Raw genomic sequence first — 14226 nt, forward strand, 5'->3', positions numbered from 1 at the left:
GACCGACTGTCTTGAAGAGTACTGACCATATTACCTTAAATAGTACTGACCGACTGTCTGACCGAAGCGTCGAAGCAGGTGGGATTATAAGAAGTAAGAACGTTACATATGTGTGTGCGTGTATGCACTGAGAGCGTACATGGGATGAACGCGATAATAGATATTAAGAGATATGTTCTTGACGTTACTTAAGGGCTATTCCACGGCTGCTTGCTCCGAACACGGTCATTACGTTTTTGTAATTTTTATATTTTTAACTTTTAATCACGTTATAGTTTTCTACATGTTGTGCATAAGTTTTGAAAATAAAACAGGTCGAATTTAAAACTCATCTGCCTAAGCCTTTACGACGGCTATGGGCTCCGTTTCCGATCGCCTCAAACTGAATTAAGAAAATATTTTGATTGTCTTGTGATATTTACAATTTGTTTATTCCAGAATCAATAAATGCCAAAATGAACAAAAACACGTCGACTCTGGAGGACGCATAAGCACTATCTCGAAGGTTCCATATACCCATTCGGATAACGTAGTGCCATATTGGCCTATGTGTATCCCCAAGAGTGGCGTCCGGGCTAATCTAGCCTAAATATTGAGCATGAAAAAAATTGAATCTCTATGAATGTCCTAAATGTATCAGGGCGTATTGATAGCGCCTCATATTTGGAATAGGAAAATTTACTTACCTTAGCTGGAAAATGGGAGCCAGTACTTCCAGTATTAACTATCCTAACGTCGCATCATCAGGAGCTGCACTTAATAGTACCGGAAACTCTAATGGAAACATATCGGTGCTGCTGCCCATGAGCATGGCAGGTATGGTCACAGCAGGAGCGGTTGGTATGACGACTGGCAGTGGTACTGGTATCAGTGGCGCACAGTACCATCGAGATCAAAGACGAAAGCGTGTAACTGGTTTTGCGACGCTTAAGAGAAAGTTTATACGTAGACGACGTTCGTCAAAAGCATATGATCACGCTCGCGTTCTACGAGATTTTGTGTCAGACTGGGCACCTATGGAGCTGGCAGCTCTGTGCGAGGAGTTCGAAGCCTTGTCGGCTTTAAGAGACTTATCGGTTAGAATGAAAACATTTATTGTTTGTCTATTAGTTTTTTAAACATCATATATTTATAGGTGCAAGCTGAATTGGCGCGACCTCCGGCAGCAACATACAAACAAGACCTTGCTGCTCTTACGATCTAAATTTTTGCACTGATTGTGATCTTGTTTTTCGCGGGACTATTTTCCCGGTGCACAGATCAATATTATCAGCTCGTTGCTCCTATTTCCGCGACTTACTCGCAGGTTGTCCTGGTTTCGGAGCGCGTATATGTCTTGAACTGCCCACTTCGCCTATTGACGTGCCGCTTTTCTCTTCCCTATTGCGTTATTTATATACTGGCGATATGTGTCCGCATGATCCGAACATCGAAATCACAGTGTTGCGTCAGCTGGGAGACGACTTTGGCTCACCAAATCCTCTGGATCATGATCTTCGCTATTTGTTGGAGACTGGCGACTACGCAGATGCGGCACTTGTTTTCACAGCAGATGGTAACAACGACAATCTGCGACAAGACTCGGGTACCTCGGAGTACGGGTTTCGACCAAAGATCGAACTTCCATGCCATAAAGCTATTTTGAGTGCGCGCTCACCCTTTTTTCGTAATTTAATTGCGCGTCGAACGCGCAACATTGATGAGTACGTTGAACGTTCCTTACACGTGCCCACGCGAATTGTATTAGACGAAAGCGTTATACCGAAGAGATATGCGCGTGTACTGTTGCAAGCGATTTACCTGGACGTTGTTGATTTGACACTGATCTTACGCGGTGTTGGATCGGGTACGTCGGCAGGATCACTAGGGGAAGTGCATGCCTTAACCAACACAGGAAGAGTTCGTCCAACGACACTGGAGGAAGCTATGGAGCTTTACCAGATTGGTCGGTTTTTAGAGCTTGATATTTTGGCGCAAGGCTGTGAGGATTTAATACTCGAGTGGCTGTCCCTTGATACTTTACCAACAATTTTAAAGTGGGGTTGCCAACCCCATGGCTCCGCGTGGGTGTTTAGACAAGCATGTCAGTACCTACGAGAAGAATTTACCGTTATTAGCACCTCACCTGTCCTGCACCAACTAGATAAAAAGCAACTGTTACATGTTCTGCAGAGTAATTTTTTACAAGCTTCTGAGCTAGAGATTCTGCAGGCTGTTCTTAAATGGGGAGAACAGGAGCTCATTCGCCGTATGGAAGATCGTGAACCAAACTTGTTGTCACACACAGCTCACTCAGTTGCTCGCAAGGGCGTAAAAAAACGTGATTTGAGTGATGTAGAGCTGCGAGACATCATCGCAGAATTATTGCCTTTAGTGCGCATAGACCATGTTTTACCACCACATAGTGAGATACTCGGCCAAGCAATTCGTCGAGGTCTTGTCAGCACGCCACCTTCACATATGATTGGAGATGAACGAGAAAATTTACGTATCAATGCCTGGATACGTAGTGGTAGTAATCAGGGACTCTTTGTAAGACCACGTCTCTTTATGCCGTATTTTGAGGAAGTAAAGGCCTTGTTGAAGGATCGATTATCTTCATCTCACCACCAGGTGGAACTAATGCGTATGCGTAGGTCACGACACCCGCCAGATATTCCTGATACCTTGTATATGGTGTCCCACATGAATGCAGCGGCTAATAATGGACTTTGTAGTGTTGTTAATCGTGCTATTCATGAAAATATTGACATGATGGTAGGGTCGGCTGTTATACCAGCACCGGATAACCAAACTTTATTGGCAATGCGTAAACGCGAAAATAAACTTCGCCAGTCACCTATGTGCCAGCGTGCATTGCTACTGCCACTTTCATCAAAACATGAAATTGAACGACAAATTCGGCTTCGGGTCGTGAGAGAGTTTAACCTCCCTGATGAAGTATCTGATATTCTGGAAAGCTCACACCAATCCAGCCAGAAAAGTGATGATGTTCACAAAGAAAATCCGTGTGGAGTTGCGTCCACTACTCAAAGCGAGGACAATTTGCTTGAAGATGAAGATCAAAGCCCACCGCCATCACCAGCGGCTACTGGCTCAGTTCCGCGAAACACAACCGTTGGATCTTCTTTTTTATCGTCCTCGTCAATGGGATCGTCAGCATCATCAATCTGTGGCACCGATGGAGTACACCCCTATTATAGCCGAAATCTCACTTTTCCGCGTCACCAATCAAATGGTCTTTTTGGTGTAGCCAGTATTTTATCAACCAACTCTGGTCCTGCGCTTCAGTGTAGCTATGCACGTATTTCAGCGTCAGCGCGTCCACGAAATGAACTGCCGGCGTTAATAACTGAAGGGGACTTTCGATTTCCGCATGGAAATAGCTTGGGCTTGGATATTAGTGTTGAGAACGGCGCATGTGCTTTGGACTCTGGAAATAGTCATCTTTCAGATATGATGCCGGATGTGGCTATGGCCACCGCATCGTTAGGTCAGCTTCATTTGTCGAATAGTACTGGAAATACTAGCGGCCGTAGCGTCGGCAGCAATAACGACATGCCAGAAAGTTTACAATTAGATTTGGGGGATGGTCCAAGCCCTCGCGTAGTTGGAAACGTTCCAAGTGCACTGACCTTGCGAAGTATACACGTAAGTATTTCCTTTTCGGTATTTATCCTAAAATAAAAATTTTCCATTAATTTTAGCACGCTCTGCCACAAAGCAACTATCACCGCTTCGTGCAGCGCTCTAGTTCGCCATTTGATATGATGCGTCATGGACAGTTATCGCCCACATCACACCCTCCAAATCCTGGGTCATTTAACTCTGGACCACCCAGGTTTTTATAGAGGTTGCAAGTGGGCACAGATCCGGGGCACGTTATTTTGGCATGCCTTTCTGAACAAAAATTAAACTAAAAATGTAATTTAACAATCTAGATAAATAAAATAAACTATTAAATAAAGCTTACGGAATTTTTCTTTCGGCAAGGGCTTTAAATTAGATAGTATGTATAATGCTAAAAATACTTAAGTATGTATATTATCTCTGGTATTTGCGAAGAAAAAACCAGTTTAAGTAATTTGTTTATTACATCTGCAACCCTTTTGCACCTTTGTTACTCGTTGACCCTAGTAGTTGGCAGATTACAACACACAATAAATTGACCTTCCTTGCCGAATCCAACCCATCATAAACTTAAGTCGTCGAATGCTTTACCCGTTTAATCTGTCGAAATGTACAAATTAACTAGACTGAAGATACCTCTTGGTCATATGGTCATATATTTCAGATGTTTTAGATTTTATATAGAAAGATATCTCTCTAGTGAAAGGGAGGTACTGAAGTAGTGTATCTTTCAGCGTCTGGCTCGAATTGGGAGTGTGAGATCGCTCCCCTGCGGTTGGCCGAGGTTTTTTCGTTCTATCAAGTTCCACCAATAGACTGAGCAAGACAAACAAAATAAATGTATGGGACCATATAGTCTGGAAGTGCCAGCTGAAGTTATATACATATGTATATTCATAAATGCAGGTTTCAAGCCAGCCAGATCCAAAGCGGACGGAAGAAGGCGCCGACGCCGTCTCGTAGCGCAGAAGGGGAGCGGCGCTCAATCAGCATGGCCAATCCGAGATAGGGGTGGGCGAAGCCAAGAAGCTGCGGATGCAGCACGCCAGAGATTTCTACTTTCACCCAATAAGCGCAGAGAAGGACCATTAAAAGCCGTTGCAAGGCGTGGCAAGGCGAATGGGACATGAACTGTAACCTGGAAAAAAAACAGCTAACTATCATACCCTAACAAACCATACACTATATTAAAACTAGTCTTTAGTCTTTAGTCAACACATATGTAGCTATACCCCCAAACCATAATGGCCATAATTGGATAGCGAACCGACATTGTACATACATAAATCAGTCAAAAATTTCATAAAGCCCATAAACTTTATTATAAAGGTTATTATTATTAGGATTATATTTGGTTTTGTTATACCCGATACTCAAAATGAGTATTGTGGAGATTTGTGGTGAAAATAGATGTGTGTAACGTCCAGAAGGAATCGTTTCCGACCCCATAAAGTATATATATTCTTGATCACCATCAATAGCCGAGTCGATTGAGCCCTGTCTGTCTGTCCGTCTGTCCGTCCCTATTAGCGCCTAGTGCTCAAAGACTATAAGAGCTAGAGCAACGACATTTTATATCTAGACTTCTGTGATATGTCACTGTTACAAGCCCTCACAAAGGGCGAAAATCTGTGGCATCCACAATTTTAGAGATACGAGAAAACAGAAAATGTTGAATCGCAGAGGATGACTATATCTTCTAGAATGCAAAATCAGAACCAGATCGTATAATTATTATAGCCAGAATCAAGAAAACAGTTTCATTCTTTCTCGCTCTGTCTTTCTCTAACACACAGGTTTCATGGTCGGCTTTGCTTATTGCAAAATATGAGTTAAAGGATCTCAGACACTATAAAAGCTAGAGAAACCAAATTTGGTATACACACTCCTGTGATATCGGAACTTGACCGTTTTATGTCAAAATTTCGCCACACCGCCTTCCGCCCCTGCAAAGGACGAAAATCTGGGGCATCCACAATCTCAGAGACTATTTAGGCTAGAGCAACCAAATGTGGTATTCACACTCCTGTTCGAACTCACTGTTAAACGAATATCTCGCCCCACCCCCCTCCGCTCCCACAAAAGAGGAAAATCTGTGGCATCCACAATATTGAAGAAACGAGATCGGATCATTTTTGTAGGCAAAAGGAAGAAATTAATTTGCAGTGGCTACGCAGCGCCCGACGACACGCTCAGACTGATTTTCTGTCTCTCTCGCACGCACTCTTTGTCGTGTCGTTCAATAATAGCGGCGTCTGCCGGAGGAGAGCCATACTGACTAAGTATCGGGTATATAGGTATAGTTGCGGTCTCCGCAGCAACTCAAAACGTTGCCCCTCGTTTTGTAATTTAATTGATGTATTGATAATTTGTAAACATTGATGAGTGCGTTGAACGTTCCTTTCACGTGCCCACGCGAATTGTATTAGACGAAATATTATACCGTTAACCTGGACATTATTGATTTGACACTGATTTTACGCGGTGTTGGATCGGGTACGTCGGCAGGATCACTAGGGGAAATGCATGCCTTAACCAACACAGGAAAAGTGCGTCCAACGACACTAGAGGAAGCTATGGAGCTTTACCAGATTGGTCGGTTTTTAGAGATTGATATTTTGGCGCAAGGCTGTGAGGATTTAATACTCGATGTCCCTTGGTACTTTACCAACAATTTTAAAGTGGGGTTGCCAACCCCATGGCTCCGCGTGGGTGTTTGGACAAGCATGTCAGTACCTACGAGAAGAATTTACCGTTATTAGCACCTCACCTGTCCTGCACCAACTAGATAAAAAGCAACTGTTACATGTTCTGCAGAGTAATTTTTTACAAGCTTCTGAGCTAGAGATTCTGCAGGCTGTTCTTAAATGGGGAGAACAGGAGCTCATTCGCCGTATGGAAGATCGTGAACCAAACTTGTTGTCACACACAGCTCACTCAGTTGCTCGCAAGGGCGTAAAAAAAACGTGATTTGAGTGATGTAGAGCTGCGAGACATCATCGCAGAATTATTGCCTTTAGTGCGCATAGACCATGTTTTACCACCACATAGTGAGATACTCGGCCAAGCAATTCGTCGAGGTCTTGTCAGCACGCCACCTTCACATATGATTGGAGATGAACGAGAAAATTTACGTATCAATGCCTGGATACGTAGTGGTAGTAATCAGGGACTCTTTGTAAGACCACGTCTCTTTATGCCGTATTTTGAGGAAGTAAAGGCCTTGTTGAAGGATCGATTATCTTCATCTCACCACCAGGTGGAACTAATGCGTATGCGTAGGTCACGACACCCGCCAGATATTCCTGATACCTTGTATATGGTGTCCCACATGAATGCAGCGGCTAATAATGGACTTTGTAGTGTTGTTAATCGTGCTATTCATGAAAATATTGACATGATGGTAGGGTCGGCTGTTATACCAGCACCGGATAACCAAACTTTATTGGCAATGCGTAAACGCGAAAATAAACTTCGCCGGTCACCTATGTGCCAGCGTGCATTGCTACTGCCACTTTCATCAAAACATGAAATTGAACGACAAATTCGGCTTCGGGTCGTGAGAGAGTTTAACCTCCTTGATGAAGTATCTGATATTCTGGAAAGCTCACACCAATCCAGCCAGAAAAGTGATGATGTTCACAAAGAAAATCCGTGTGGAGTTGCGTCCACTACTCAAAGCGAGGACAATTTGCTTGAAGATGAAGATCAAAGCCCACCGCCATCACCAGCGGCTACTGGCTGAGTTCCGCGAAACACAACCGTTGGATCTTCTTTTTTATCGTCCTCGTCAATGGGATCGTCAGCATCATCAATCTGTGGCACCGATGGAGTACACCCCTATTATAGCCGAAATCTCACTTTTCCGCGTCCCCAATCAAATGGTCTTTTTGGTGTAGCCAGTATTTTAGCAACCAACTCTGGTCCTGCGCTTCAGTGTAGCTATGCACGTATTTCAGCGTCAGCGCGTCCACGAAATGAACTGCCGGCGTTAATAGCTGAAGGGGACTTTCGATTTCCGCATGGAAATAGCTTGGGCTTGGATATTAGTGTTGAGAACGGCGCATGTGCTTTGGACTCTGGAAATAGTCATCTTTCAGATATGATGCCGGATGTGGCTATGGCCACCGCATCGTTAGGTCAGCTTCATTTGTCGAATAGTACTGGAAATACTAGCGGCCATAGCGTCGGCAGCAATAACGACATGCCAGAAAGTTTATAATTAGATTTGGGGGATGGTCCAAGCCCTCGCGTAGTTGGAAACGTTCCAAGTGCACTGACCTTGCGAAGTATACACGTAAGTATTTCCTTTTCGGTATTTATCCTAAAATAAAAATTTTCCATTAATTTTAGCACGCTCTGCCACAAAGCAACTATCACCGCTTCGTGCAGCGCTCTGGTTCGCCATTTGATATGATGCGTCATGGACAGTTATCGCCCACATCACACCCTCCAAATCCTGGGTCATTTAACTCTGGACCACCCAGGTTTTTATAGAGGTTGCAAGTGGGCCCAGATCCGGGGCACTTTATTTTGGCATGCCTTTCTGAACAAAAATTAAACTAAAAATGTAATTTAACAATCTAGATAAATAAAATAAACTATTAAATAAAGCTTACGGAATTTTTCTCTTCGGCAAGGGCTTAAAATTAGATAGTATGTATAATGTTAAAAATACTTAAGTATGTATATTATCTCTGGTATTTGCGAAGAAAAAACCAGTTTAAGTAATTTGTTTATTACATCTGCAACCCTTTTGCACCTTTGTTACTCGTTGACCCTAGTAGTTGGCAGATTACAACACACAATAAATTGACCTTCCTTGCCAAATCCAACCCATCATAAACTTAAGTCGTCGAATGCTTTACCCGTTTAATCTGTCGAAATGTATAAATTAACTAGACTCAAGATACCTCTTGGTCATATGGTCATATATTTCAGATGTTTTAGATTTTATATAGAAAGATATCTCTCTAGTGAAAGGGAGGTACTGAAGTAGTGTATCTTTCAGCGTCTGGCTCGAATTGGGAGTGTGAGATCGCTCCCCTGCGGTTGGCCGAGGTTTTTTCGTTCTATCAAGTTCCACCAATAGACTGAGCAAGACAAACAAAATAAATGTATGGGACCATATAGTCTGGAAGTGCCAGCTGAAGTTATATACATATGTATATTCATAAATGCAGGTTTCAAGCCAGCCAGATCCAAAGCGGACGGAAGAAGGCGCCGACGCCGTCTCGTAGCGCAGAAGGGGAGCGGCGCTCAATCAGCATGGCCAATCCGAGATAGGGGTGGGCGAAGCCAAGAAGCTGCGGATGCAGCACGCCAGAGATTTCTACTTTCACCCAATAAGCGCAGAGAAGGACCATTAAAAGCCGTTGCAAGGCGTGGCAAGGCGAATGGGACATGAACTGTAACCTGGAAAAAAAACAGCTAACTATCATACCCTAACAAACCATACACTATATTAAAACTAGTCTTTAGTCTTTAGTCAACACATATGTAGCTATACCCCCAAACCATAATGGCCATAATTGGATAGCGAACCGACATTGTACATACATAAATCAGTCAAAAATTTCATAAAGCCCATAAACTTTATTATAAAGGTTATTATTAGGATTATATTAGGTTTTGTTATACCCGATACTCAAAATGAGTATTGTGGAGATTTGTGGTGAAAATAGATGTGTGTAACGTCCAGAAGGAATCGTTTCCGACCCCATAAAGTATATATATTCTTGATCACCATCAATAGCCGAGTCGATTGAGCCCTGTCTGTCTGTCCGTCTGTCCGTCCCTATTAGCGCCTAGTGCTCAAAGACTATAAGAGCTAGAGCAACGACATTTTATATCTAGACTTCTGTGATATGTCACTGTTACAAGCCCTCACAAAGGGCGAAAATTTGTGGCATCCACAATTTTAGAGATACGAGAAAACAGAAAATGTTGAATCGCAGAGGATGACTATATCTTCTAGAATGCAAAATCAGAACCAGATCGTATAATTATTATAGCCAGAATCAAGAAAACAATTTCATTCTTTCTCGCTCTGTCTTTCTCTAACACACAGGTTTCATGGTCGGCTTTGCTTATTGCAAAATATGAGTTAAAGGATCTCAGACACTATAAAAGCTAGAGAAACCAAATTTGGTATACACACTCCTGTGATATCGGAACTTGACCGTTTTATGTCAAAATTTCGCCACACCGCCTTCCGCCCCTGCAAAGGACGAAAATCTGGGGCATCCACAAATCTCAGAGACTATTAAGGCTAGAGCAACCAAATGTGGTATTCACACTCCTGTTCGAACTCACTGTTAAACGTATATCTCGCCCCACCCCCCTCCGCTCCCACAAAAGAGGAAAATCTGTGGCATCCACAATATTGAAGAAACGAGATCGGATCATTTTTGTAGGCAAAAGGAAGAAATTAATTTGCAGTGGCTACGCAGCGCCCGACGACACGCTCAGACTGATTTTCTGTCTCTCTCGCACGCACTCTTTGTCGTGTCGTTCAATAATAGCGGCGTCTGCCGGAGGAGAGCCATACTGACTAAGTATCGGGTATATAGGTATAGTTGCGGTCTCGGCAGCAACTCAAAACGTTGCCCCTCGTTTTGTAATTTAATTGATGTATTGATAATTTGTAAACATTGATGAGTGCGTTGAACGTTCCTTTCACGTTCCCACGCGAATTGTATTAGACGAAATATTATACCGTTAACCTGGACATTATTGATTTGACACTGATTTTACGCGGTGTTGGATCGGGTACGTCGGCAGGATCACTAGGGGAAATGCATGCCTTAACCAACACAGGAAAAGTGCGTCCAACGACACTAGAGGAAGCTATGGAGCTTTACCAGATTGGTCGGTTTTTAGAGATTGATATTTTGGCGCAAGGCTGTGAGGATTTAATACTCGATGTCCCTTGGTACTTTACCAACAATTTTAAAGTGGGGTTGCCAACCCCATGGCTCCGCGTGGGTGTTTGGACAAGCATGTCAGTACCTACGAGAAGAATTTACCGTTATTAGCACCTCACCTGTCCTGCACCAACTAGATAAAAAGCAACTGTTACATGTTCTGCAGAGTAATTTTTTACAAGCTTCTGAGCTAGAGATTCTGCAGGCTGTTCTTAAATGGGGAGAACAGGAGCTCATTCGCCGTATGGAAGATTGTGAACCAAACTTGTTGTCACACACAGCTCACTCAGTTGCTCGCAAGGGCGTAAAAAAAACGTGATTTGAGTGATGTAGAGCTGCGAGACATCATCGCAGAATTATTGCCTTTAGTGCGCATAGACCATGTTTTACCACCACATAGTGAGATACTCGGCCAAGCAATTCGTCGAGGTCTTGTCAGCACGCCACCTTCACATATGATTGGAGATGAACGAGAAAATTTACGTATCAATGCCTGGATACGTAGTGGTAGTAATCAGGGACTCTTTGTAAGACCACGTCTCTTTATGCCGTATTTTGAGGAAGTAAATGCCTTGTTGAAGGATCGATTATCTTCATCTCACCACCAGGTGGAACTAATGCGTATGCGTAGGTCACGACACCCGCCAGATATTCCTGATACCTTGTATATGGTGTCCCACATGAATGCAGCGGCTAATAATGGACTTTGTAGTGTTGTTAATCGTGCTATTCATGAAAATATTGACATGATGGTAGGGTCGGCTGTTATACCAGCACCGGATAACCAAACTTTATTGGCAATGCGTAAACGCGAAAATAAACTTCGCCAGTCACCTATGTGCCAGCGTGCATTGCTACTGCCACTTTCATCAAAACATGAAATTGAATGACAAATTCGGCTTCGGGTCGTGAGAGAGTTTAACCTCCCTGATGAAGTATCTGATATTCTGGAAAGCTCACACCAATCCAGCCAGAAAAGTGATGATGTTCACAAAGAAAATCCGTGTGGAGTTGCGTCCACTACTCAAAGCGAGGACAATTTGCTTGAAGATGAAGATCAAAGCCCACCACCATCACCAGCGGCTACTGGCTGAGTTCCGCGAAACACAACCGTTGGATCTTCTTTTTTATCGTCCTCGTCAATGGGATCGTCAGCATCATCAATCTGTGGCACCGATGGAGTACACCCCTATTATAGCCGAAATCTCACTTTTCCGCGTCACCAATCAAATGGTCTTTTTGGTGTAGCCAGTATTTTAGCAACCAACTCTGGTCCTGCGCTTCAGTGTAGCTATGCACGTATTTCAGCGTCAGCGCGTCCACGAAATGAACTGCCGGCGTTAATAACTGAAGGGGACTTTCGATTTCCGCATGGAAATATCTTGGGCTTGGATATTAGTGTTGAGAACGGCGCATGTGCTTTGGACTCTGGAAATAGTCATCTTTCAGATATGATGCCGGATGTGGCTATGGCCACCGCATCGTTAGGTCAGCTTCATTTGTCGAATAGTACTGGAAATACTAGCGGCCGTAGCGTCGGCAGCAATAACGACATGCCAGAAAGTTTACAATTAGATTTGGGGGATGGTCCAAGCCCTCGCGTAGTTGGAAACGTTCCAAGTGCACTGACCTTGCGAAGTATTCACGTAAGTATTTCCTTCTCGGTATTTATCCTAAAATAAAAATTTTCCATTAATTTTAGCACGCTCTGCCACAAAGCAACTATCACCGCTTCGTGCAGCGCTCTAGTTCGCCATTTGATATGATGCGTCATGGACAGTTATCGCCCACATCACACCCTCCAAATGACCCAGGGTCATTTAACTCTGGACCACCCAGGTTTTTATAGAGGTTGCAAGTGGGCCCAGATCCGGGGCACTTTATTTTGGCATGCCTTTCTGAACAAAAATTAAACTAAAAATGTAATTTAACAATCTAGATAAATAAAATAAACTATTAAATAAAGCTCACGGAATTTTTCTCTTCGGCAAGGGCTTAAAATTAGATAGTATGTATAATGTTAAAAATACTTAAGTATGTATATTATCTCTGGTATTTGCGAAGAAAAAACCAGTTTAAGTAATTTGTTTATTACATCTGCAACCCTTTTGCACCTTTGTTACTCGTTGACCCTAGTAGTTGGCAGATTACAACACACAATAAATTGACCTTCCTTGCCAAATCCAACCCATCATAAACTTAAGTCGTCGAATGCTTTACCCGTTTAATCTGTCGAAATGTATAAATTAACTAGACTCAAGATACCTCTTGGTCATATGGTCATATATTTCAGATGTTTTAGATTTTATATAGAAAGATATCTCTCTAGTGAAAGGGAGGTACTGAAGTAGTGTATCTTTCAGCGTCTGGCTCGAATTGGGAGTGTGAGATCGCTCCCCTGCGGTTGGCCGAGGTTTTTTCGTTCTATCAAGTTCCACCAATAGACTGAGCAAGACAAACAAAATAAATGTATGGGACCATATAGTCTGGAAGTGCCAGCTGAAGTTATATACATATGTATATTCATAAATGCAGGTTTCAAGCCAGCCAGATCCAAAGCGGACGGAAGAAGGCGCCGACGCCGTCTCGTAGCGCAGAAGGGGAGCGGCGCTCAATCAGCATGGCCAATCCGAGATAGGGGTGGGCGAAGCCAAGAAGCTGCGGATGCAGCACGCCAGAGATTTCTACTTTCACCCAATAAGCGCAGAGAAGGACCATTAAAAGCCGTTGCAAGGCGTGGCAAGGCGAATGGGACATGAACTGTAACCTGGAAAAAAAACAGCTAACTATCATACCCTAACAAACCATACACTATATTAAAACTAGTCTTTAGTCTTTAGTCAACACATATGTAGCTATACCCCCAAACCATAATGGCCATAATTGGATAGCGAACCGACATTGTACATACATAAATCAGTCAAAAATTTCATAAAGCCCATAAACTTTATTATAAAGGTTATTATTATTAGGATTATATTTGGTTTTGTTATACCCGATACTCAAAATGAGTATTGTGGAGATTTGTGGTGAAAATAGATGTGTGTAACGTCCAGAAGGAATCGTTTCCGACCCCATAAAGTATATATATTCTTGATCACCATCAATAGCCGAGTCGATTGAGCCCTGTCTGTCTGTCCGTCTGTCCGTCCCTATTAGCGCCTAGTGCTCAAAGACTATAAGAGCTAGAGCAACGACATTTTATATCTAGACTTCTGTGATATGTCACTGTTACAAGCCCTCACAAAGGGCGAAAATCTGTGGCATCCACAATTTTAGAGATACGAGAAAACAGAAAATGTTGAATCGCAGAGGATGACTATATCTTCTAGAATGCAAAATCAGAACCAGATCGTATAATTATTATAGCCAGAATCAAGAAAACAATTTCATTCTTTCTCGCTCTGTCTTTCTCTAACACACAGGTTTCATGGTCGGCTTTGCTTATTGCAAAATATGAGTTAAAGGATCTCAGACACTATAAAAGCTAGAGAAACCAAATTTGGTATACACACTCCTGTGATATCGGAACTTGACCGTTTTATGTCAAAATTTCGCCACACCGCCTTCCGCCCCTGCAAAGGACGAAAATCTGGGGCATCCACAAATCTCAGAGACTATTAAGGCTAGAGCAACCAAATGTGGTATTCACACTCCTGTTCGAACTCAC

General features: G+C 42.9%; 2 protein-coding genes across 2 annotated transcripts; both read left to right on the plus strand.

Annotated features, from left to right (window-relative positions):
* The first annotated feature begins 635 nt into the window (after window positions 1–635).
* LOC113566717 (BTB/POZ domain-containing protein 7-like) lies at window positions 636–3946 on the plus strand. The gene is given in 4 exon segments (XM_026993590.1): window positions 636–1076; window positions 1136–1190; window positions 1193–3651; window positions 3708–3946. Coding segments are annotated over 4 exon segments (3036 nt in total). The 5' UTR covers window positions 636–698; the 3' UTR covers window positions 3852–3946.
* Window positions 3947–10550: 6604 nt separating this feature from the next.
* On the plus strand, window positions 10551–12475 carry LOC6604135. Its single transcript, XM_026993591.1, has 2 exons — window positions 10551–12202; window positions 12259–12475. Exons 1-2 carry the CDS (start codon window positions 11699–11701, stop codon window positions 12403–12405), a joined length of 651 nt encoding a protein of 216 aa, XP_026849392.1. The 5' UTR covers window positions 10551–11698; the 3' UTR covers window positions 12406–12475.
* Window positions 12476–14226: the final 1751 nt, after the last annotated feature.

The sequence above is a fragment of the Drosophila persimilis genome, unplaced genomic scaffold, assembly GCF_003286085.1.
Source record: "Drosophila persimilis strain 14011-0111.01,24,50 unplaced genomic scaffold, DperRS2 tig00000857-arrow-arrow-pilon, whole genome shotgun sequence".
Lineage (NCBI taxonomy): Eukaryota > Metazoa > Arthropoda > Insecta > Diptera > Drosophilidae > Drosophila > Drosophila persimilis.

What these genes read in the sequence shown, in the direction of transcription:
- LOC6604135 (XM_026993591.1), top strand. Translation starts at nt 11,699, where the DNA reads ATGGGATCGTCAGCATCATCAATCTGTGGCACCGATGGAGTACACCCC. An exon ending in TGACCTTGCGAAGTATTCAC is followed by an intron (nt 12,203 to 12,258) that starts GTAAGTATTTCC and finishes CATTAATTTTAG; the next exon opens with CACGCTCTGCCACAAAGCAA.